At 42.2% G+C, this 23,056-nt stretch overlaps 1 protein-coding gene across 1 annotated transcript in view; it reads left to right on the plus strand.

Moving 5' to 3' along the window:
• The window catches only part of lpar1 (lysophosphatidic acid receptor 1), a 62,535-nt gene that overhangs the window by 24,711 nt on the left and 14,768 nt on the right, over positions 1-23,056 (plus strand). The window contains exon 2 of the mRNA XM_030064629.1: positions 9,818-10,567. Within this exon, the coding sequence (XP_029920489.1) occupies positions 9,829-10,567 (739 nt within the window). The 5' untranslated portion in view covers positions 9,818-9,828. The remainder of the gene's footprint in view (positions 1-9,817; positions 10,568-23,056) is intronic.

Here is a 23,056-nt window from a genome sequence, read left to right on the forward strand (position 1 = left end):
TGTGGTTTCGGGTGGATCGGTTCTCGTGACACCCCGACTCAGGAAAGCTCAGTCGAAGGCGGCGAGCTCTCATCGCATAAAAGTGATGTTTTCTCTTCGGTGTCAGAAGAGGCGTCAGGTGAGCTCAGCCACTGACTCCGTTTACATGCACACTATATCCTGATTCGGGTCAATATTCCGGTTAATTTTCAGAATAAGGTGTTTCTATGCGCTGCAGCAGCTGGAATATTCCGTTTACATGTTACTTGGCATGTTCCCGTGTTTCAGTGTAGTCCACGCTCATGCGTAATGCGACACTCAGCCTGCGGGGGGCAGCAATACAGAAATACAGAAGAAGAAGAAGCTGTGTTTTCTCCATCGATATCCTCCATGATATTTAAGTCTCTGATCAGCTGAAGGCAGACTGCAGTCTCCTGGCTCTTGCTGCTGTTTGCCACGTCGTTCTCCCCGCTTGCAGTAACCATAACAACAAAGACGCCCCAGGATTCATTGCGTATCGAGCATGCGCAGACGCGACTGAATATTCCAGTACGGGGAATTTTCCGACTAAGGTGTTTACACGGCACAATATTCCGGTTAGAACAGGCACATACCAGGGGTCTGATCCAGAATATTCTCAGACTGGAATATGACCTTAATCTGGTTCAGTGTGTTTACATGACTCGTGCGCAACCGGAATATTGAGGATATTCCGAATAATACAGGAATATGGTGTGCATGTAAACGTGGTCTGTGATTAGCTCTGTCGTTCCTTTCTGCCCTCAGTGGATCACTCATTTCCACGCTTCCCATTCACTGTCTATGGAAGCAGCCTTGTGATGCAGTCTGGTGGCTTTGTGTTGTGTTTCGAGAGAAAACATCACACCGGCGTCTCGTCGTTTCCGTAAAGTCGAGGTCTTTACGCTACTTTATGCAAGTTAGGCCCATCGAGCACAACTCACCGCCGTGGTCAAACTAAAGCTGCAGGCTTTATTCCTGCCTCAGATGGGTTCAGAAACACATTTGAACTGTACTGGTAATATAAAAGGAAGTTTCCAAAAGAGCCACCATGTTGGTCCGGTTTGAAATCCAGGAGCTGACGGTCCACCAGTGAAGCGCTCGTTCGTCCAATCAGGTGCAGCGCGGAGCTGTTTTCATGGTTATAGGAGAAAGCAGCTGTCAATCATCAAGTCAGTCTGTTCACGCTCTCTTTTACACACCTTTATGTTTTTTTATTGAAGTTTCCTGACTTGTGCCTTTCTACTTTTCTAATGCTAAAACACAACTGATACAGCTGAGTATCGCAGTTTTTTTTTTCACAGTATTGAAGTGATCATCTCGCCCCGTGTATCGATACAGATCATTTATGATTTCATGACGTCTACGTTTTAGTGCATTGTGCTCTGCTGTGTTCATGTCAGTGGGAATTTTGAGCTAAATTCTCGAGACAGTGTCACCCAATTTATCATACATGTTTTGTATTTTATTAATCAGCCCAGGTGTTATGTAACAGGACGTATTTGAAGCTTTATTTATACATTTTATTGATCATTTCTGAAGAGTTGTGCAACGTATTGAGCTCCAACTCAGGTATCGTGATTTTTTATCAAGCATGCAGCTTTATGAAATGCTGTAAAACGCTGAAACGCTGAGCTGTTGTTTTGAGAAGAACTATAGAAATAAAGATTATTAAGACTGTGATATTGATTACTATGATTATTACTATCGTGATTATTGTTCTAAAACCTGTCCCTGCATCCTTTCACGCCTTTGCTCAAGCTTTCCCTTTTAGATGTCCTTATGAAAAGCAGCTGGAGATGCACGTGCACGCGCACACACACACACACACACACACACACGCACACACACAGTGACAGGATCTCTCTCTGCAGGGTCGAACTTCCAAGGGTCTGATGAAAGCTTTGGGAATGTGCAGAGAGAGGCCACTGACACTTCCTCCACTTTGCAGCAGTGACTGCTGCCCTCAGGCATGTGAGGCGCTGGCGACTTCTCCCGCCAGACACACTATGACTGCGAACCACAAGACGACAAGGGAAGATGGATTTTTTAATTGACACGAGTTGTCATCAACCACCCTCCCCTTCGCTCTCCATTAGGGATCCTCCCTGCATTAATCCTTCATCGGTCACTAAGCGTCTCCTCTCAGTTCGTCTAAAGGCCAAGCTCATCTCCGCGAACACAACGATCACAAACCTCAAAACTACAAGCGGCTCACATGAGGGCCTTTTTTCAGAGACAGCCATACAAGAGCCCTTTTTATGTGTAAAGTGCTTAAAAATGCTCTCTATAAAATATTTACAGAGACCAAATATATCGATTACAGAAAAATCAACAAGCCCCCGTGCAAATAGAAGTTTCTTGTTTATCCTTCACTGCAGACTTCTTGTTGTGCGTTCGTTTTGTAGATTAGATTAGATTAGATTAGATTAGATTGACTTTATTGTCCACCTTAGTGGAAATTTGTCTTTGGCCTCTCCAAGGCATCAAATCACACACAAACAGATCGACACACAAGCAAATTATTAAGACACTCCACAACATACAGTACGATGACAAGAGAATAATTTTTGCAAATGAACATGAAACAGCAGCAGCAGATCAGAGCGTCACAACCCACAGAGAAGAAGTGATGGTCACATCATATTCAGTGTTTGTCTGGCATGTGAAATAAAAGATTTCTTATAAATGTTCCGGCCTGCCTTTGGAACCCTGAATCTGCGGCCAGATGGGAGCAGTTCAAACTCTGAATTCAAAGGGTGTGAAGCATCTTCAGATATCTGTCAATGTACAATTTTGGAGAGCCTATTTTTATGCTTCGCTCTCAAATTGCCACACCAAGCAGCTATGTTGAATTGTAAAATACTTTCTGCCAGGCCTTTGTATGCCATTTCCAGAATGTGTTGACTGACACCAAAGCTCTTTAGTTTCCTCATTAAAAACAGTCGCTGATTTGCTCTCTTTAAAATGCTCTCTGAGTTCTCAGTGAAGCTCAAGGTTTTGTCAGTGATTGTGCCGAGGTACTTAAAATGATCCACTACCTCCACAGGCTGGTTGTTGAGAATGACAGGGGTGATATTGATAGCTCCCTTTGTTTTTGTTTGTATTAAAAGTTCTTTTGTTTTGAGCACATTAATTTGCAGATAACTGGCCTGACACCAGTCCTGCAACACAGGGGTGTGTCTGAAATAGGCCTCCTCGTGTGTGGCATTATTTTCAGACGTTAGCCCAACCAGGGCCGTGTCATCGGCATATTTAAAAAGTTGAACATTATTAAGATTCACCGCCATGTCATTAGTGTAAAAGGAAAACAGCAAAGGTGACAGCACACAGCCTTGTGGTGCTCCAGTGTTTAAAACCAGATAGAGCTATATTGAAGCACTGTTTCGTCGATTATTATTATTTTTTTTTTAAGCAACTTGTTCGTTTGTTTAATCCGTTGATGCAGGCGTTCGCCATTGGCTCGTGTGTGTGACCAAATCACAGCCCTGGCATTATTTACCGCGGCACACAGCCTTTCATGTCCACTATGCTTAAAGTGCTGTTAGCATTACAACAAGTTAAGCTGAACAGAAGATAATATAACAAACTGGCTTTTGAGGCCAACACTAACTACATCTGCAAAAAAGCCAATCAGAGACTGTTCTTTTTAAGGAAGCTGAGGGGTCTTAATGTTGACAGATCGCTTTTAAAAATGTTTTATTCATCTTTTATTGAGTCGATCTTAACTTTTGCAGTGATTTGCTGGTATGGGAAACCTTAGCATTACTATTAAAAATCGGCTGGGAGGTATTGTTAAACTTTGCCAAAAGTAGGCTTGTGTCCTTGACCTGTACATCTGTGGTCATGATAACTCACCTGATGACATTTATTATTTGTATTTATGTTTCTATGTATTGTACTGTTTTTTTTATGGTATGAATTTGGTTGTCGACTGCTGTTGCAAATCAGATTGCCCCTCGGGGACGATAAAGACTTTCTAATCTAATCAAAATCTGAGTCTTCAGTTATCAAAAGCAGACTTGTAACACAAAAAAAGAGCAGTCGCCGGCTGTTTAAGGACCCACAGCCATCAGGGACTCTTATTTTGACAGCCAGTATGAGTCATGCAGAAGGTTGCCGCTGTTTGGGTCAAAGATAATCTCCGTGGTATGTTTTAATTTCCATGGCAGCAATATTTCCCCAATAATCCGACCAGTGTTTTCTTGATATTACCAAAAATTTTATCATGTCGCCCCCTATAGTTTCGTGTTTTCTTCCACGACTTCCATGGCGATCCTACGGCTATAAATTCAGATTACTGTTTATGTATTATCTGATGGATTAAGCCCATAATTTATGGTATAAAATCGTATTCTTACATGAGGCGAAATGTTAAGTCGGTCGTGTAAAATCATTCACCCCTGTCCAAAAAAAAAAAAAGATGACGGACTGGAAACCTTGACACGTTGGCCATTAAACCCAGTGTCAACACACAGCCGCCGTTTATAATAAAGATACAGCAATATTCATTATTAGCCGCTGTTTATGTTGGATTATGCATCCTCAAATATCAACAGGATGGCTGCAGATATAAATCACTCGCTCGTCCCTTCGGTAACATGATATCAAGCATAATACAGAACAATGCCAGTGCAGTTACAGCCAGCGAAATAACATTTTACAGCCACTCCAAGCAAACACGGCTGCAGATGGAGCTCCTTATCAGACCGCCGCAGGAAATTATGGACATAAACAAAGCCGGGGAAGTTATTTATTTAATTGATAACTTCCTTCATACTGTCATTGGTGCGCTGCCATGCCTAATATACACCAATTTGGCCACGGGGGGATAAAAACACCATTAAGGATGTGATACGCTGCCAACATTTTGAGTTGTATTATATAGCCGACGGGCGATATCGCCTTTGGCTCCGAGACGAGGATTAATAAAAGGGATAAATTTAACGTTTTATGTCGTGGCGTGCTGTGGAACAAAAGCAGAATGAGTGAACAATTGCGTGGGTTGTAACTCTTCCTCATGCGTTGCGTAATCCGCCCTGTACATCAACGGGCTTCAGGGGAGTACGCTGCTGATGAGATTTATGGAGTGTGTTTCGATGCAGATGGGCTGCGGAAGTTTAAAATGTTTTGGCAAAAAAAAAAAAAACTTCTGCAAATGTGTCCCACAAGTCTCCCTTATTTTATTTTAGTTTTTGTTGGGGTGAAGTTTTCCAGAAGTTAAAAAAGTTTTGATAGCCCGAGTGGAAGGTCTCTCCTCGCGTTTGCAGCTCTGGGAGGATTTCTGCTGTGTCACTGCAGAGAGAGCAGAGCAGAGCAGCACCACAGCCATGTTGGAGAGTAAATCAAAAGAAGAAAGGATTTCCACAAAAACACTGGGCCTCAACCCAGAACCTGCAATGCTCCATCTTTTTTTTTTTTTCCTCTAACTCATGCACACACACACACACACACACACACAAATACACACACACACACGCACGCTGTTGTAGCCTTGAGGTCCCGTTTCCGGTCTGGGATGTATGAGAGACTAAGCACTGGCAAGCATCAGTGTGGATTTTATTACACACACACACACACACACACACACACACACACACGCATGCACACACACACACACATTACACGATGAACTTTAATAACAAAAGAAGGCTGTGTACGTGTTTTTGTGTATCTGTATTTGTGTGTCTGTACACGGGATCATTGTTGCTTGTTTGTTTTGTTTGACTGTGTGTGTGTGTGTGTGTGTGTGTGTGTGTGTGACTCTTAAGTGGCATGTTGTTGCTGTGCGGAGTTTTCTCAGTTTCCTCTGGAGCGTTTTTTAAAAGCAGGAACTCTCGTAAAGCTCAACCAGATGGAAAAAAAGAGAAAAAAACAAACATGTTTTAGCCGCGTATCACACTGGGATTCATTCATACACACACACACACACACACACACACACAAGCCAGTGTTTCCACCTACCCTTACCTCGGCCCCCCACCCCCCCCGCCTGAAGGAAACAAATGACCTGTGTTTTTTTTTTTTTTTTTAAAGGCAGCCGACCTGCATCACATCAGATTCACTGCATTCTGTGCTGTAATGTTCTAATTCATTGGGTTTATTGATTAAACACACACTCTTTGAACGGTGCTCCTGCTCAGACACACTCGCCTCGGCCCTCAGCTTTGCGTTCCTGTCTTCCCTCGGTTTGATAAGAGCTGCTGAACAGCGACTCAGCACTTTTTGGCTCTTGTTTAAGGAGCAGGGAGATACAGTCAAGGCCACGCTCATTCCTACTCAGTGAGACGAGCTCCGCTGATGTTGCATGTCATCTCTTGGATTAGCAGTCATGAAGTGTGTGTGTGTGTGTGTGTGTGTGTGTGTGTGTGTGTGTATGTATGTGTGTGCAGACGAGATAATCAATCACTCAATCAATCAAACTTTATTTATAGAGCACTTTTCATACAAAAGGAGCAGCCCAAAGTGCTTTACATAAAAACAATACAACAAACAATAGACACAAGAGATATCCCTCCTTCTCCCACACATACATAGACACACACACACACACACACACACACACACACACACACACACTGAGGAAACGCTGTCCTACACTCGCCACTTTGAAGTGAGGAAACACCAGAGAGAAGATAATCGATACTATAGAGATATAAGACGACTGTATACATTAAAATTCAGTAAACATCCAAAAAAATAAAAGTAATAAAATAAATAAAATTCAGTTAAAGGCCAGACTAAAAAGGTAAAAATAATCAAATAAATAAAATTCACGTAAAAACCAGTCTAAAAAGGTAAAATAAATAAGTAAATAAATAATTAATAAAATAAATAAAATCCACTTTAAAACCAGTCTAAAAAGGTAAAATAAATAAGTAAATAAATAAATAATCAAATAAATAAAATTCACTTAAAAACCAGTCTAAAAAGGTAAAATAAATAAGTAAATAAATAAATAATCAAATAAATAAAATTCAATTAAAAACCAGTCTAAAAAGGTAAAATAAATAAGTAAATAAATAAATAATCAAATAAATAAAATTCACGTAAAAAACAGTCTAAAAAGGTAAAATAATTAAGTAAATAAATAAATAATCAAATAAATAAAATTCAGACTAAAAGGTTAAAAATAATAAATAAATAAAATTTTGTGAAATAAAATTTAGTTAAAAAATTTAGTTAGTCTTGAGTTTGCTTTTAAAAATCTCCACATGATGAGCCGTGCAGTTTTTGTCAGCGATCAGACTTTGAGGTGCGGTTCGGGGTGAAGCGTGTCGCTGAAGGTCGGCTGTGCAGCTCCGAGGAAACGTTGCACCACATAGCGACTCAGCAGTATCCACAACAGCGCCGCATGTTTTATCAGAGGTTTATTTAGGCGAGAGACGTCGAGAGGCCTTGTCTTAAACCAAATAAAACCACAGCCGTGACATTACTGACTATCACACACAGGCCTGGACTGTCCTGCTCCAGTTTTATAGCAACAGTGTCATTTTTATCTCACAAAGCGCTGAAATAAAGTTGGGATGACTGTTTTCAGCGCTCAGATGAAAAAGCCCAGTCCCCCAAACTAAAACGTGTTTAGCAGCATAAACCAGTCTGAGGGGTTTACGGTTTACAGCCGACATGCAGCGTTCCATCTGCTGCAGCTTTCCATCTGTCACATTACAGCTTTCACAACATCACATCTGTTCGTTTCGCTTTCAGGCCAACTTTTAAAAAACCCGTCTGCCGCGTCGCTCTTCATTCCTCCTCCGGTTTGTCCGTCTCTTCTGTGACGAAACGTGACGAGGAGGTTAAAGCAGTAACCTTATGAACGGTAGTGTTTGCCTTGTTTTCAATTTCAAAAAGTTGCGTTTAGAAACCTGAACCACCGTCAGCAACACAGACGAAGCTGTTTGTCGGTTTTTCATCAGGAGCAGAATCACCTGCAGGCGAGAAACGATCACCTGTTGCTTTGACGGCTTGAAGAGAAACTTGTGTTGAAAAAAAAAGGATTAATAACGATTGTATAAATTTGTGGCCTCAAGTGAAGTGAAGCACATCAGAGGTCATGGAGGGGGATCTGTGTGTGTGTGTGTGTGTATGTGTGCGTGCATGCTGTGGCTGCAAACATTCCTGGTCTATTCCAGGTATACCAGCTTTTCATTTGACACATTTGACTCTCAGAATCAGAATCAGAATGCCCTTTATTGTCATTTTACAGATAGTAGAATGAAATCGCAGCAACTCCATTTTCAGTGCAAGACAATATAACAACAACAATGCAAAATATAAAATATATAAGAATATACGAAGGTACCAGATTCACGGAATCATAACAGTATAAAAGTAAAAAAAATAAAGTGCGTAATAGTAAGCAGGAATGTAGCTACAGTGTGGAGTACAAATATGAGTGCAGATATAAGTGGACATGAATACTTGCTATACTTACTAATATATTGCACATAATCGAAGTATTGCACAAGAGAAAAATGTATTGCACATAAGGATATAGACTGTACAGGAAGATTGGTTGCCTTGGTTACAGAGTGTTATTGAGGGAGATGATGGCTGTTTGTCCGTGCCCTGATGCATACAGATGCATAAATACACATAAATCGATCGCCCTAGCTGATCTATAGTCTGGCGCAAAATGAAAAGCAGAACATCATGAACGTCCTGGAGCCTTTTTTTTTTAAGGGGAGATGTTGATCCAAGGTTTCATCTGCGGAGGCCCTCGCTCCTCCAGGTCCCGCTTATCCGAGGAGAGCTGAACGGAGGGCAGCTGGACTTGTTTGTAGATTTAATTTTTCGTTTATCCGCCGACCTCTGTCCCACTTCCCCGGCCGCTCAGTGCACCGCCGTTCCCGTTGTTCATGTCCTCCGGGCGCGTGCACCGTGCACTTTATTCACTTTGAGTGCGTTTGGTGTTTTATTCCTCATCAGAAGCAAAGTCTTAAACGGGAACTTGAATTTTAATCCAGCATGTGTGAGAGAACACTGGAACGTGTGACAAAAGGATGAAACAAATGCGTCTTCTTTTTGTTGTTTGTGGTGTCCCGTCACAAATTAGCAAAACAGATATGTGGGAATTTCGACAGACCCCTTTTCCATCTAAGTTAATCTGTCTTCCAATCTGGCCGTGTCACGCCGGAGCACGCAGCCTGTAAACACAGCTGGCAGCGTGACGTCGCTGCTTCATGTTTTCAGTAATCTGGTTTTGGCTTTTTGGCTCCGCTGCAGAGAGACAGATATCTATAATCTGCTATTAAACCTGCAAGACAGAGATATATTTCGGGTGAAAGGTGGCCGTCTTTAATCAAATGGATAACTTGAGTCAGTCTCCAGTTAAGGTCATATTTTCGTAGGGCTGCTCGATTACGGCAAAAATCATAATCATGGTTATTTTGAGATTATGATTGTTTAACATGATTGTCTTTGGAAGTGTCTTTAACATTTGATTTTTTTTTTTTTTTTTTTTTTTACTTCAAATGTAAACATGCCACCGCCCGGATGAGTGAATTTATGAGAGAGCCTCGTTGAAAATGCAGAACAAGAATGGTTTTCTTGATTATCTTGTTTTCATAATCTTCGGAAACCAAAAAAACGTAACTGAAAATAAAATATGATTAATCACCCAGCCCTAATATTTTGTCTTTTTTCCGTTGACAAACCAACATACGACAAAACGAGAGCATCACTGTGAAATGGAAAGCTGCATAATAACGTATTTATCTCGATTATTTTGGGTTCATAAGTGTCTGAAGCCAAAACCGTAACTGAAAATAACATTCGATGAATCGCTCAGCCCTAATGTTTTGTCTCCTTGTCCAATCAGAAACCTCCACCATGGACGAAGAGCAGTGCTACTACAACGAGTCCATCGCCTTCTTCTACAACCGCAGCGGCAAATACCTGGCCACCGAGTGGAACACGGTGAGCCGGCTGGTGATGGGCCTGGGCATCACCGTGTGCATCTTCATCATGCTCGCCAACCTCCTGGTCATGATCGCCATCTACGTCAACCGCCGGTTCCACTTCCCCATCTACTACCTGATGGCCAACCTCGCCGCCGCCGACTTCTTCGCCGGGCTGGCCTACTTCTACCTGATGTTCAACACGGGGCCCAACACGCGGCGCCTGACCGTGTCCACGTGGCTCCTCCGGCAGGGCCTCATCGACACCAGCCTGACGGCGTCCGTGGCCAACCTCCTCGCCATCGCCATCGAGCGCCACATCACCGTGTTCCGCATGCAGCTGCACACGCGCATGAGCAACCGGCGCGTGGTGGTGGTGATCGTCATCATCTGGACCATGTCCATCGTGATGGGCGCCATCCCGAGCGTGGGCTGGAACTGCATCTGCAGCGTGGACTCGTGCTCCAACATGGCGCCGCTGTACAGCAACTCCTACCTGGTGTTCTGGGCCGTGTTCAACCTGGTGACGTTTGTCGTCATGGTGACGCTGTACGCCCACATCTTCGTCTACGTGCGGCAGAGGACCATGAGGATGTCGCGGCACAGCTCCGGGCCGCGCCGCAACCGGGACACCATGATGTCGCTGCTGAAGACCGTGGTGATCGTCCTCAGTAAGGAGAAACACCAACATGGCCTCCTTCACTCGTCCGTCTGTCTGTCTCTCTGTCTGTCTGTCTGTCTGTCTGTCTGTCTGTCTGTCTGTCGTTCTACCATCTATCATTCCACCGAGCTATCTACCGATCTACCTGTTGTTCTATCTGTCTATCAATTTATCTATTGTTCTACCTACTGTTCTATCTATATTTTGTTCTATCTGTTGTTCTGTCCGTGTATCTATCATCTAAATGTCTCTCTGTCATTCTAACGTTCTGTCATTCTTCCTCCGGTTCTATCTGTCTGTCGTTCTATTGTTCCATTGTTGTTCTATCTATCGTTCTATCACTGTCACTCTATTGTTCTCACTGGGTGTAGATGCAGGACGGGGTTTTTTATTCTGTGATATCTGCAGTCTGAGTGTGACCGTGAACTCATCGACAGCGCCTGAACAAAGATCGTGTTGATGAGTGTGTGTGTGTGTGTGTGTGTGTGTGTGTGTGTGTGTGTGTGTGTGTGTGTGTGTGGCAGTGCGGGGTCTCCATTATTTCCTTATTCCTGTTCCAGTAGTTTTTCTGTTCACAGTGGCTCCTCCATTCTCAGGGTCTCTCTCTCTCTCTCTCTCTCTCTCTCTCTCTCTCTCTCTCTCTCTCTCTCTCTCTCTCTGATGGAGTGTCTTTGCAGATACACACACCACTAAACACTTTTTTATTTTTGCTGTTGAGGAAAATCCCACTAATGCCTGTTCTAAGAAACTTAAAGTCCCCCTCAGCTCAAAAAATGTGTTTTTCTTACATTTCTGTCCCGTAAAAATATGAATATGACTTGAGTCTGTGCAAAGTCTGTCACCAGGGAGGTGTTTTCACCGTCTAATGAAATAATAATCTAATAAACTAATAAGCAGAGGCGTAAACTGATCCTCTCACACGTCTTGTGCTCTTTCCTCCCTTCCTCACTTCCTTCCTTATCCTTCCTTATTCCTTATCACACATTTATGTTAACACAGTTTGAATTTAGGCTGGATCAGGATGAATTAGATGGGGAAAGAGAGGAAAGTGTCTTCAGTAACAAGCACGAGAGGTGTGTGTGTGTGTGTGTGTGTGACTTTGAGTGTTTCAAAATTGTAATAAAGGGCTGTCTTGGTTCCCTCACAGACACAGAGAACCAGAGCAGACAGAACACCTGATGTTAAATAACGCGTTCACTGACAGCAGTAAGCAGTTGCAGTTCATGTTAAATGCACATGACTTGCTTGAATAAGCTATAAGATAGATTTTGTTAATATTAGTGAAGTAATGCGTTCACTAACATGAAGTGGTGAGTGGAATAGATCATCCAGGTGTCACCCATCAGCTCCTCTCCTGTGTGGAGCCGTGAACCGCAGAGGGAAAATGTTTTCTGAAGGATGCAAACACACAGATTCATCACCAAAACCTCTTCTCAGCCATCGTTTTGTCAGCCGCTGGAACTATTTTGTTTCAGTGTCGCTGCACATTTGGCTTCACCTGGCAGGTGTGTAAACATCCGCGGCGTTGACGGGAGCTGTCGGCGCAGTAATACCGGAACAAATGCGTTGGCGCCGGCGTAACGTGTGTTTAAATAAAACATAAAGATGTTGCGGTCTCACTTTAGACAAAACATGAGCATAAACAAACATGCATAATAATAAAACATGACATACAGAGACTGAGGACCACATTAATGCAGATCATAAACAGCAATAACAGTTTCATGATTTTTTATTGTGGGTTTGAGGCAAGTTTACATAAAGAATACAGTAACTGCATTAATTTAACACAGCGGTGGATTTAATATAAACTCAGCTTTGTTAACGCCTCTGTTCAGGATTAATTCAGGTTAATAAACTCATGAGATGAGATTAAAATGGATTATATTACTTTCTGCACACAAACTAATCTCTGTTAAAGGTTTTTATGTTCAGTTTGATGTCAGTAAATGCAGAGAAGGGATGAAGAAGATGCTCACCTCTGTGGGTTTGGTAGTTTTTTAAAGGAAATAAGCATTTTGCTTTACAACATGCATGAGATTCAGAAAGCCAAATCTTCCATGCAGCTGCCAGACAAACACAGTCATGCTTTTCCCGTGATAACACGTTCGTTTTCAGACTCCCATGACAGAAATGCACGTCGGCACGATGGTGTAAACTTCTGTGGAAGCCGCTGATAAAGAGGCCTTCACTGTGGCCCCGCAGCTCCCGCCCCATTTCCCGCTGTATAAACCTGATTTTTTTTTTTTCTTTTTCTGAAGAAAAACAGAGAAAAAATGAACAAACGCCAAGTGCCGCAATATTTCCTCAAACACTTAATTCGGTGGAAAGTGCTTAAAAAAGCATTTAGGAGAGGTTCACAGCGAGGTGAGTGCGCGGCCTGCAGGTTATCTTCATGACAGCTCTGGAAAAAAAAAAAAAAAAAAGAGGCCTTGGCACTGTGGGCGACTTTACAGCGTCGTGCAAAGCAAAGCCAAAACGCTGCAGCAGCTCCGTGAAATAAGACTGAAGTGGCCTCAAGAAATCCCACATACACCGATAAGCGACTGTGGATCTGCAGTCAGCAAAGACAATTTATTAACACAACTTATTAACGAAAATGCTCTCCAGATTACTTTCAAAATAACAGCAACAGTTAATTTATAATTCAAAAAACCGTCTCACAGGCATATAAATAATCATAAATCACAGAGAAGTCATCCCATGTGCATATTCAGCCATATTGCATGTAACAGCTTGTTTGTATAGCACTTTATATTTTACTTTCATACTTAAAACTCCCTTTTTCTCTAAGTTTTATCTGTAATCATCGCTCACAGGTCATTATGGCTCCAGCCGAGACTTCAAATTCCCAAACAAGTGTTGGTAAAAATTGTAGATGTTTTAAATTAAATTAGAGTTTTACATTAGTTTCTGTTTTTATTTCATTTTGCCGTTTTGTTTTCAGTGTCAGTTCAGTTGCGTGAAGCGGGTTGACTAGTTTAGTTTCATTGTAATGTTTTGATAATGTTTAGTTTTTGTTCAGTTTTTAATTAGTTTCAGTGTGAGTTTTAGTCTTTTTTTGTAATATGGGGTATTATTTGTCAGAAAGAGGTCAGAAAAGGTAGTGCGTAGTAAAAAACAAGAAAAATCATACCGTTTAAAAAAATGTATAAAATAAACTGACAGACAAAAACTAAACGCAATTTGTCTATAAATTTAGTTTATTTTTGTTCGTTTTGTACACAAGACAGTTGGAGTTCGTTATCGTTTTATTAAAGTTTCATTTTTATTTCAGTTAACAAAAATATTTTTTTCCACAAAAATGGCAGCAAATCCACTGATGTCGGCAGTCCAAGATGATAAAATTCAAAATTATACACAATTTACAAATAAAAGAGGGAGCTTATGCATGCTGCAGATTGCGTACAGGTGATTTTATAGTAACTTGTTCCAGTGCATGAACAAACTTCAGCTTTTAGATAGATAGATAGATAGATAGATAGATATACTTTATTGATCCCAACCAGGGAAATTCTGGTGTTCCAGCAGCAACAGTAGAAACATATAATAAAGTTAAATAAAATAGAATAAAAGCTAAATATATACAATAAAGACTATAAAGGCTAAAACTAAAAATATACAATAAGGGCTAACCTAAGAAAAAGAGATATGAGATGTGAAATATACGAATGAATATGAAATATACAGATCGGATTGAAGTATATACATGATTGTATAGATAAGGAGAGTTAGCATGAAACCACGAAACCAAGAACCAAGTGGCAGAACCCGACGTCCGGTACTGGGATTCAGGAGCTAACTGACCTTTTTGTCTCAAATGTGGTTTTGTATGACGACAGCCTCCATCCAGTTAAAACCCAAAGCCGTCATGAGTTTCTCTCCATAATAATGAGAATGATAATTAAATTTAAAAAAAGGGCGGCTTCAGGCAGCTTCACGGCTCAGGAGTCAGCAGAGGTGGCGCGTTTTCCACTCAGCAAGACGCCAGGCCGGCTCGGTGGTGTGTATCGCTGCTTCTGCACACACACACAGCCGCAGACTAACACTTAGTTTGCTCACACAGGCCACTGCTTCAGGTGTGTGTGTGTGTGTGTGTGTGTGTGTGTGTGTGTGTGTGTGTGTGTGTGTGCTTGTTGGAAAACTGCATTGTCATGTCTAAAAGCAGCTGTGCTTGTCCTCGACTGAAACACGCCAAAGGAATCCGTGTGATTCGCCCTGTCTTACATCATCGCAGTACTCACAGGCAGCGGACAGCCAGAAGTACACAAGTATGTGTACTTACGTGTACTGTTATTGTTTGTGCGTAATGACGTCATCGAAACCCGGCAGAGGGTCCCGTCGCCATGTTTACCGTATTAAACTGTATGTAAGCGCAAGAGCAACTTCTCCGCCTTCAGGAACAGTTGGAATTTTTCGATTGATAAAACCTTACGGTAGTTACGGTATTTACAATCTGACATGCGCATTTGTGTCGGCGACGACACGTTCGGACTAGAGTGCCTGTAGAGAGAGAGGCGACAACTCCGTTCACTCCAACGGTTCAGTTTTTTCACAGCAATGGCGGCGTAAGGAGACCCTCTCTCTACAGGCACTCTAGTTCGGGCTTAAAGGGTTTTTAACCGACAAGATTATTCGGTTAAAGTTCAAACGGTCAACAACCGGTCAAACGGCCACCGGTTAGCATCCCTAAGACATATGGAACAGAAAATTGTTAAACCATGGAAAAAGGCACTCCATCTTTTAGTGAAGCCAAATCATTTATTCTTAGAGCAACTAAGCAGACTGAAGCGTATCGACCCTCGTTTTTCTCAGAGTCGGACACGTCATCGAAACCTGGCAGAGCATCCCGTCGCCATGTTTACCGTATTAAACTGTATGTAAGTGCAAGAGCAACTTCTCCGCCTTCAGGAACAGTTGAAATTTTTCGATCGATAAAACCTTACGGTAGTTACGGTATTTAAATCTGACAATCTGACATGCGCATTTGTGTTGACAACTCCGTTCACTCCAACGGTTCAGTTTTTTCACAGCAATGGCGGCGTAAGGAGACCCTCTCTCTACAGGCACTCTAGTTCGGGCTTAAAGGGTTTTTAACCGACAAGATTATTCGGTTAAAGTTCAAACGGTCAACAACCGGTCAAACGGCCACCGGTTAGCATCCCTAAGACATATGGAACAGAAAATTGTTAAACCATGGAAAAAGGCACTCCATCTTTTAGTGAAGCCAAATCATTTATTCTTAGAGCAACTAAGCAGACTGAAGCGTATCGACCCTCGTTTTTCTCAGAGTCGGACACGTCATCGAAACCTGGCAGAGCATCCCGTCGCCATGTTTACCGTATTAAACTGTATGTAAGTGCAAGAGCAACTTCTCCGCCTTCAGGAACAGTTGAAATTTTTCGATCGATAAAACCTTACGGTAGTTACGGTATTTAAATCTGACAATCTGACATGCGCATTTGTGTTGACAACTCCGTTCACTCCAACGGTTCAGTTTTTTCACAGCAATGGCGGCGTAAGGAGACCCTCTCTCTACAGGCACTCTAGTTCGGGCTTAAAGGGTTTTTAACCGACAAGATTATTCGGTTAAAGTTCAAACGGTCAACAACCGGTCAAACGGCCACCGGTTAGCATCCCTAGCTGTAACAGGTGAAATACATTTTCAGTGACTGACATTAAAATGAAGCTGCAGTGAGCGAGGACGTCTCCTTTTGTTAAAGACCTGCTGCCTCTTCAGTGCTCTTATTTTTATTTTTTTGTGTGGAAGGAGGACTGGCAGAGACGGTTGTTAAGACGAGGTGGGAACAGCCTCTAATTCACCCAATAATACTTTAAAAAAAAAAGAAAAGAAAAAGAAGCTGTTATCAAGTGCCGACGTGTTGCAAGACGCTGTCGGGCGGTGACTTCACCTGGAAACAGCAGTCACTTCTCCAGAACACAAACAGAAGACGTCACGCCCTTTCTCCTTTCTCAGGAGTTTCTGCCAGTAAAGGCTTGGCTGGGACTCAGGGAGGTGACGTGCGACTATCTGCTCCGAAAAGAAAAGAGAGACAAAACCCTTCCCTCGCCTCACCACAAGAGATAAAACAGCTACAGTCTGAGTCTTTACAGAAATCTGTCCGCCTGCTGACCGCCTGCTGCTGCTCCGTCCCCTGAAGGAACTCTTCCAGAAAATCCCCAAAAAACTTTGTTCTCTCTCTCTCTCTCTCTCTCTCTCTCTCTCTCTCTCTCTCTCACCAGCTGAGAGACACCAGGCGGCTGCGTTACAAAACACTAATTTGGCTCGACTCTGAAACATTCAAGAACATCAAATCCTCCGATCCTCACGTCGTCGTTTGTCCCAGCCCTCTAATACGAGCTAAAGCAGCGATTCTCAAATGGGACCCTAGGGGTTCGTTGCAGTACTGCAGGGGGTACGTGTCAATTTAAAAAATATCAGTCGTGCATTATTCCTAAAATGACTAGCCAATGCTACCATAATGTAAGTGTGATAAAGCACATTTTATCCTCAGTTTTCCCTCTGGGTTTCCTGAAGGTGTCAGGTGTGTGTGTTTGTGGTTTAAATCTGCTGCCGTGGTCGTGGAGCAAGGGTGTTTGTTCACTCTGACAAAATAAAATAATCCAGAAAGTGGATCAGTGGTTGAAGCGTAGCAGCGATACAGCTGGAAACAAGGAGGAAGAGGAGAAGAAGAAGCAGAAACAGAAACAAGAGAATCTCAGTATCAGGTTGTTGGTTCAGATGCTGATATAGGATATAGGATGATATAGGATTTTTTTCTACCAACTGTTGTTGGCACTTGGCTGAGAAAATATTTCACAGAGGATACATTATTGAAATAAGTTTTGAGAAGGACTGTTTCTCCAGCATGTGAGCTGGCTGCTACTTGGTTAAGGTTAGGGAAAGGTCAGGGTTGAGGTTTGCTTAAGTTAGCCAGATAATATTGGGCTGAGTGAGTGGACTGACCCATCCAACCCCCAACCAACCTCCTTACATGTCTCTCCTTTGACACCACACCACGGCATCGTTCTTTATTGGACCACTAGAGGGCGTTTCACTTTAAAACGTAACTATAGTTCTTAATAAGCTGCTGTACAAGCAGTGTATGGGTTTTTTTTGCCAGAGTCTCTTCAATAAATAAGTTTCTGCTGTGACGATGTGGACTAGATGGAGGAACAGAATGTCAGCTGATAAATAATGTAAATATCAACAAGAGCTCAGCAGAATGCCAATAAGATGTTATTTTCAACAACATATGAACACATCAGCTGACAAACATGGCCTGCTGGCTTATTATGAAACCCACCGCAACCCGCAAGACACCTGGTTAAGGTCCTGGTCCTGGTTCTGGTTCTGGCTCATGACAAGCCTGTTTGAGCGAATGGGAAACCGGGAAACACATTTTATGACCCAATCACAGAGCTGGTGGGCGTGTCTTGCCCAGAACTCTGGTGGGATCCATAATAACGCGCTCCTGCTGCTGGGGAAGGCCTAGAAACCGGTAAATCAGTTCTTCAGACATTTTGAAGTATAATTTATGTCTTATTGATATTCTGCTGCGCTCTTGGTGATATTTAGCTTATTGTAAAACTTCAGCTATTCATTTGGTTATTTATTATTAAGTGCCTCTGATGTGCCTTTATTTCCTTTTACCCAAAATTACTGCTCAACAGAAGCTAGAAAACATATTCAAAAGATACCGGAGAATATATAACGATACAGAAAAAATATGCCAAAATCTGTTGAGGTGGCGTTTGCTTGTCACACCGTGTAGTTCCACCAAACCAGGCCAGTAAAAGACACTCGGCTTTTCATTGAAGTTTTAGGGTATATAACAATTCAAATTTCTGTCTGGCATCTATATGGGACTCTCCAAAGAAAGTTTCTCCGTGACTCTGGTCTTAAACTGAGCTGTAGAAAATGTCAAGAAACAGCTTCATAACGATTATCACAATGCAACAAATATCGCTTCACACTTCATTCTGATGATCTCTGGCCGGCAGCGTGCAGGTTATTTTATTTCCTTTATTTATTCAGGGAAGGTCAGTTGAGAGCAAGCTCACTTTTCCAATGACGCCCTGATTACAATTACAATAAAACATACATAATATCATAAATCACAATTACAAACCGGTTGCAGAAGATTGAACAATAAGCTTTTGAAGCAATCTAAAGAAATCAGGTGATCTAGACCCAGGACATTCTGCAGGTCATTCCACTTCTGAGGAGCATAAAACTGAAATGCAGTCTTCCCTAATTCTGTCCTTCCATTAGGAATGTTTAAAATCAAAATCTCTTGTGAACGAGTGTGCAAGTTACTAGTTCTGAGTGAAATTAAACTGGTAAGATACACAGGTAAAACATCAAGTAAGGCCTTGAGGCGACGCTCTCTCCAGAAAGGTGTTGTGGAAAAGGGAAGCAGTAAAGTGTGTGTGTGTGTGTGTGTGTGTGTGTGTTGTAAAAGTGAACAGGCGTGATTTGTTTCTCCTCTCTGATTCACAAAAGCCCCGTCCCTCCTGGCAGAGCGAGCGCTCGACGTGTTTTGTTTCAGTTTTTACGAACGCGCCGCTGCTCTGGGCGAGGTCATCTGTCAGCACTCTGGAACACGGGGAGGAGAGACAAGGAAAAAAAAGCGGATTTTTCTTGCTGATTTAAGGGAGATAATCTGCGTGTTTTGACTGTATGTGACATGTAATGTTCACTTAACTCTCGTTTTATCTCTGGAAATCCCTCTTCTGCTGGGTTTTTGTCTCATTCTGACCAAAATGATAGAAAAAGGCCGTTAAGCATGAAACCTCTGGTGAGTTCGACGATATCAGCGAGGTCAGGGTTCTGTTTCTTCTCAGCTTTTTTTATTTTTTTTTTCGGTGAAAGTTCTGATGAGCCCGGCGCTCGCGGCCTGAACAGAAAGTAGATGAGCAGCGGTTTCCTCTGCGGGCGCCTCCATCTGCTGACCAGATGACACCGAGGGCTCCCCCGCCGGCCCCGGCTCCTCCCGCTCAGGACGCCGTAAAAACCGGCTGATTTCTCCCGGGAAGATGGAGAAAATGGAAAATTAAAAAAAAAAAAAAAGACATCCCAGCTTGCTTGTTGCACACTCTTAAACACGTGCACAAGCGCTCACACACATAGAAACGCTCACACACGAGCACATGTTGGATATGTGGGTGTAAACGGGCATACGGGGACGTTCACACACACACACACACACACACACACACACGAGCCCCCAGGTCTAATAAAGAACACTGGGACGTGGGATTAACTCCGTCTGCATAAAAGTTCATGTACGTATCATTAAGTCAATGATGGGAAAACACGAGCAAAAACGGTTTGCAGAATCTGGTGTGTTATTAATTTCTGCTGCCAAAGACAATAGAAAGCACATAAACAGGGTCAGAGACACAGGGACACACACACACACACACACACACACACACACACACACACCAAGCCAGCGTTTATCCCAATCCTCCAGACCGACTAAAAACGACATTGTTGTGAGACAAAAGCTCCGTTTCATGAAAATAAAATCAACAGCTCTGTATTTCATTAAAGTTTTTTTTTTTTTTTTTGGTTCATCAAGTGACTGCAGACGGCTAAAAGAAGAGGAGAGAAAAATATGAGAGTTCGTTATATGACTGTAAAGTTTATTTGTTTGTTTGTTTGCTTGTTTGTTGACGCTCTGATCATTTTCTTTATTGGCGAGAAGTACAGATCAATAATGTGTTACTGCCTGCCACAGCATCAGATGTACTCAAAAATACACACTGATGTGATGTCGTAACGATGATAAAAGAGCTCAGTAAAACTAGAAGAAACAATTTGAATAGGGGAAATTAAAACAGACGTAAAAAATAACAATAAATGTGAATGAATGAATGAATTAATGCTAAAATGTTGAACAATAGTGTACTAGAATAAAATAACAGCAAATGTATCAATTAGAAGAAACTAGCATGTATATGAAATGCAGTAGTAGTAATAGTAGTTGTAGTAGTAACAGTAGTAGTAGTAGTTGTTGTAGCAGTAGTAGAAGTAGTTGTAGTAGTAGTAACAGTAGTAGTCGTAGTAGTAGTAGTTGTAGTAGTAGTAGCAGTAGTAACAGTAGTATTAGTAGTTGTTGTTGTAGTGGTAGTAGTAGTAGTAGTTGTAGCAGTAGTAGCAGTAGTAGTAGTTGTTGTAGTGGTGGTAGTAGTAGTAGTAGTTGTTGTTGTTGTAGTTGTAGTAGTAGTAGCAGTAGTAACAGTAGTAGTAGTAGGTGTTGTAGTGGTAGTAATAGCAGCAGTAGTAGTAGTAGTAGTAACAGCAGTAGTCGTAGCAGTAGTAGTTGTTGTAGTGGTAGTAGTAGTAGTAGTAGTAGTAGTAGCTGTAGTAGCTGTAGTAGCAGTAGTAGTAACAATAGTAGTAGTTGTTGTTGTTGTAGTGGTAGTAGTAGCAGTAGTAGTTGTTGTAGTAGTAGCAGTAGTAGTTGTAGTAGTAGTAGCAGTAGTAACAGTAGTAGTAGTAGTTGTTGTTGTTGTAGTAGTAGTAGTAGTAGGAGTAGCAGTAGTAACAGTAGTAGTAGTAGTAGTTGTTGTAGTAGTAGTAGTAGTAGTAGTAGTAACAGTAGTAGTAGTAGTAGTAGTAGTAGTAGTAGTAGTAGTAGTAACAGTAGTAGTAGTAGTTGTAGTAGTAGTAGTAGTAGTAACAGTAGTAGTAGAAGTAGTTGTTGTTGTTGTAGTAGTAGTAGTAGTAGTAGTAACAGTAGTAGTAGTAGTAGTTGTTGTTGTTGTTGTAGTAGTAGTAGTAGTAGTAGTAACAGTAGTAGTAGTAGTAGTTGTTGTTGTTGTAGTAGTAGTAGTAGTAGTAGTAGTAGTAGTAGTAGTAGTTGTAGTAGTAGTAACAGTAGTAGTAGTAGTTGTTGTAGTGGTAGTAGTAGTAGCAGTAGTAGTTGTAGTAGTAGTAACAGTAGTAGTAGTAGTTGTTGTAGTGGTAGTAGTAGTAGCAGTAGTAGTTGTAGTAGTAGTAACAGTAGTAGTAGTAGTTGTTGTAGTGGTAGTAGTAGTGGTGGTAGTAGTAGTGGTAGTAGTAGCAGTAGTAGCAGCAGTAGTAACAGTAGCAGTAGTAGTACTCTTAGTAGTAGTAGTATGTATATACAGTATATAAACAGTCCATGTGTCAGCATGGCCAGGCTTCTTTACGCTTCTTTATTTCTCTTTGAACACAAAAAACTAACAGACAAATAGAAACAAGAATAAAATAAAACATGAAATTAGGCCTGTTTATGGCTGGAATTATTATTATTGTTTTCAACTTTGTGAGGTTTGTCCTGCAAAAGTCTGAAATGCCGCCTTACTTTATACTTCTTCTGAGACTGAGTTGTAGATTATAGCTGAGTTTACCAACCACTCCACGTCAGGTAGTATAAAATATATATTTATGATTCGCCTTGTTGATGATCCCTCGCTGGAACGTGGCCCCGGTGCATCCTGGGAGCTTCTCTGTCTCATCCCGTCTGACTGACACCGACAGAGATCCTCCTCGACGCTTTCCAGTGACTCCACCGCCCTGTCCAACTCACCATGACCTCACTCTATTCATCAGCTCAGCTCGGCGTGTGTGTGTGTGTGTGTGTGTGTGTGTGTGTGTGTGTGGACGTCAGGTGCAGAGCCGTGCAGGGGGGCCTCAGTGAATGATCTGATTATCTTAAACACCACGGTATTGTATGTACTCACATTGTAACCCCTCCAACACACACACACACACACACACACTCTCTCTCTCTCTCACACACACACACACACACACACACACTATTGACTTACACTCATGTCATAACCTCTATAATAAACAATTGCCTAACCTCGTGGTATTTGCTGAACATTAAAATAATCACATTTCATGTCGAGGCCACAGAATGTTCACACACACACACACACACACACACACACATTTCTTTCTCTCACACACAACAATGCCTGTGTGTCCTCTGGCTGACTGAGAGCAGAACCAATCAGGGCTGAGTGCGAGCCAAACCCACCAATCCCCTGTCAGCGTGGAAACATGCCTGGCATGCGGCTCATGATGTCACAGGTATTAACATTCTTCCTCTCTGACATCATCATCCACTTTCTCTCTGTGTGTGTGTGTGTGTGTGTGTGTGTGTGTGTGTGTGTGTGTGTGTAGCGTTGCGGTCACAGTGCAGCATTTCTAATCCATCCCGCCGGCGGCCAGCTGGGCGGGTGCACCTGTCCTCGCCGACGCCGCATGTGAGGCGGCGTTTGTTGGGTTTCTGGCCGCCGCACACGTCTGCAGGCGGTTTGTCATGAAGCGTTTCTGCACAGAGACACTGCAGGCTTTAGCTTTTTATCTTGTTTTTTTAGAAAGAATATGTGTGTGTGTGTGTGTGTGTGTGTGTGTGTGTGTGGAGCAGAAGGTGCACCACTCTCACAGGACCCCGGGCAGCAGGAAGTGGCCTTAAGTCATTTGTGATGTTTATTAACCTTTTTAACGGCA

The sequence above is a fragment of the Myripristis murdjan genome, chromosome 12 (genome assembly GCF_902150065.1).
Source record: "Myripristis murdjan chromosome 12, fMyrMur1.1, whole genome shotgun sequence".
Taxonomy (NCBI): domain Eukaryota; kingdom Metazoa; phylum Chordata; class Actinopteri; order Holocentriformes; family Holocentridae; genus Myripristis; species Myripristis murdjan.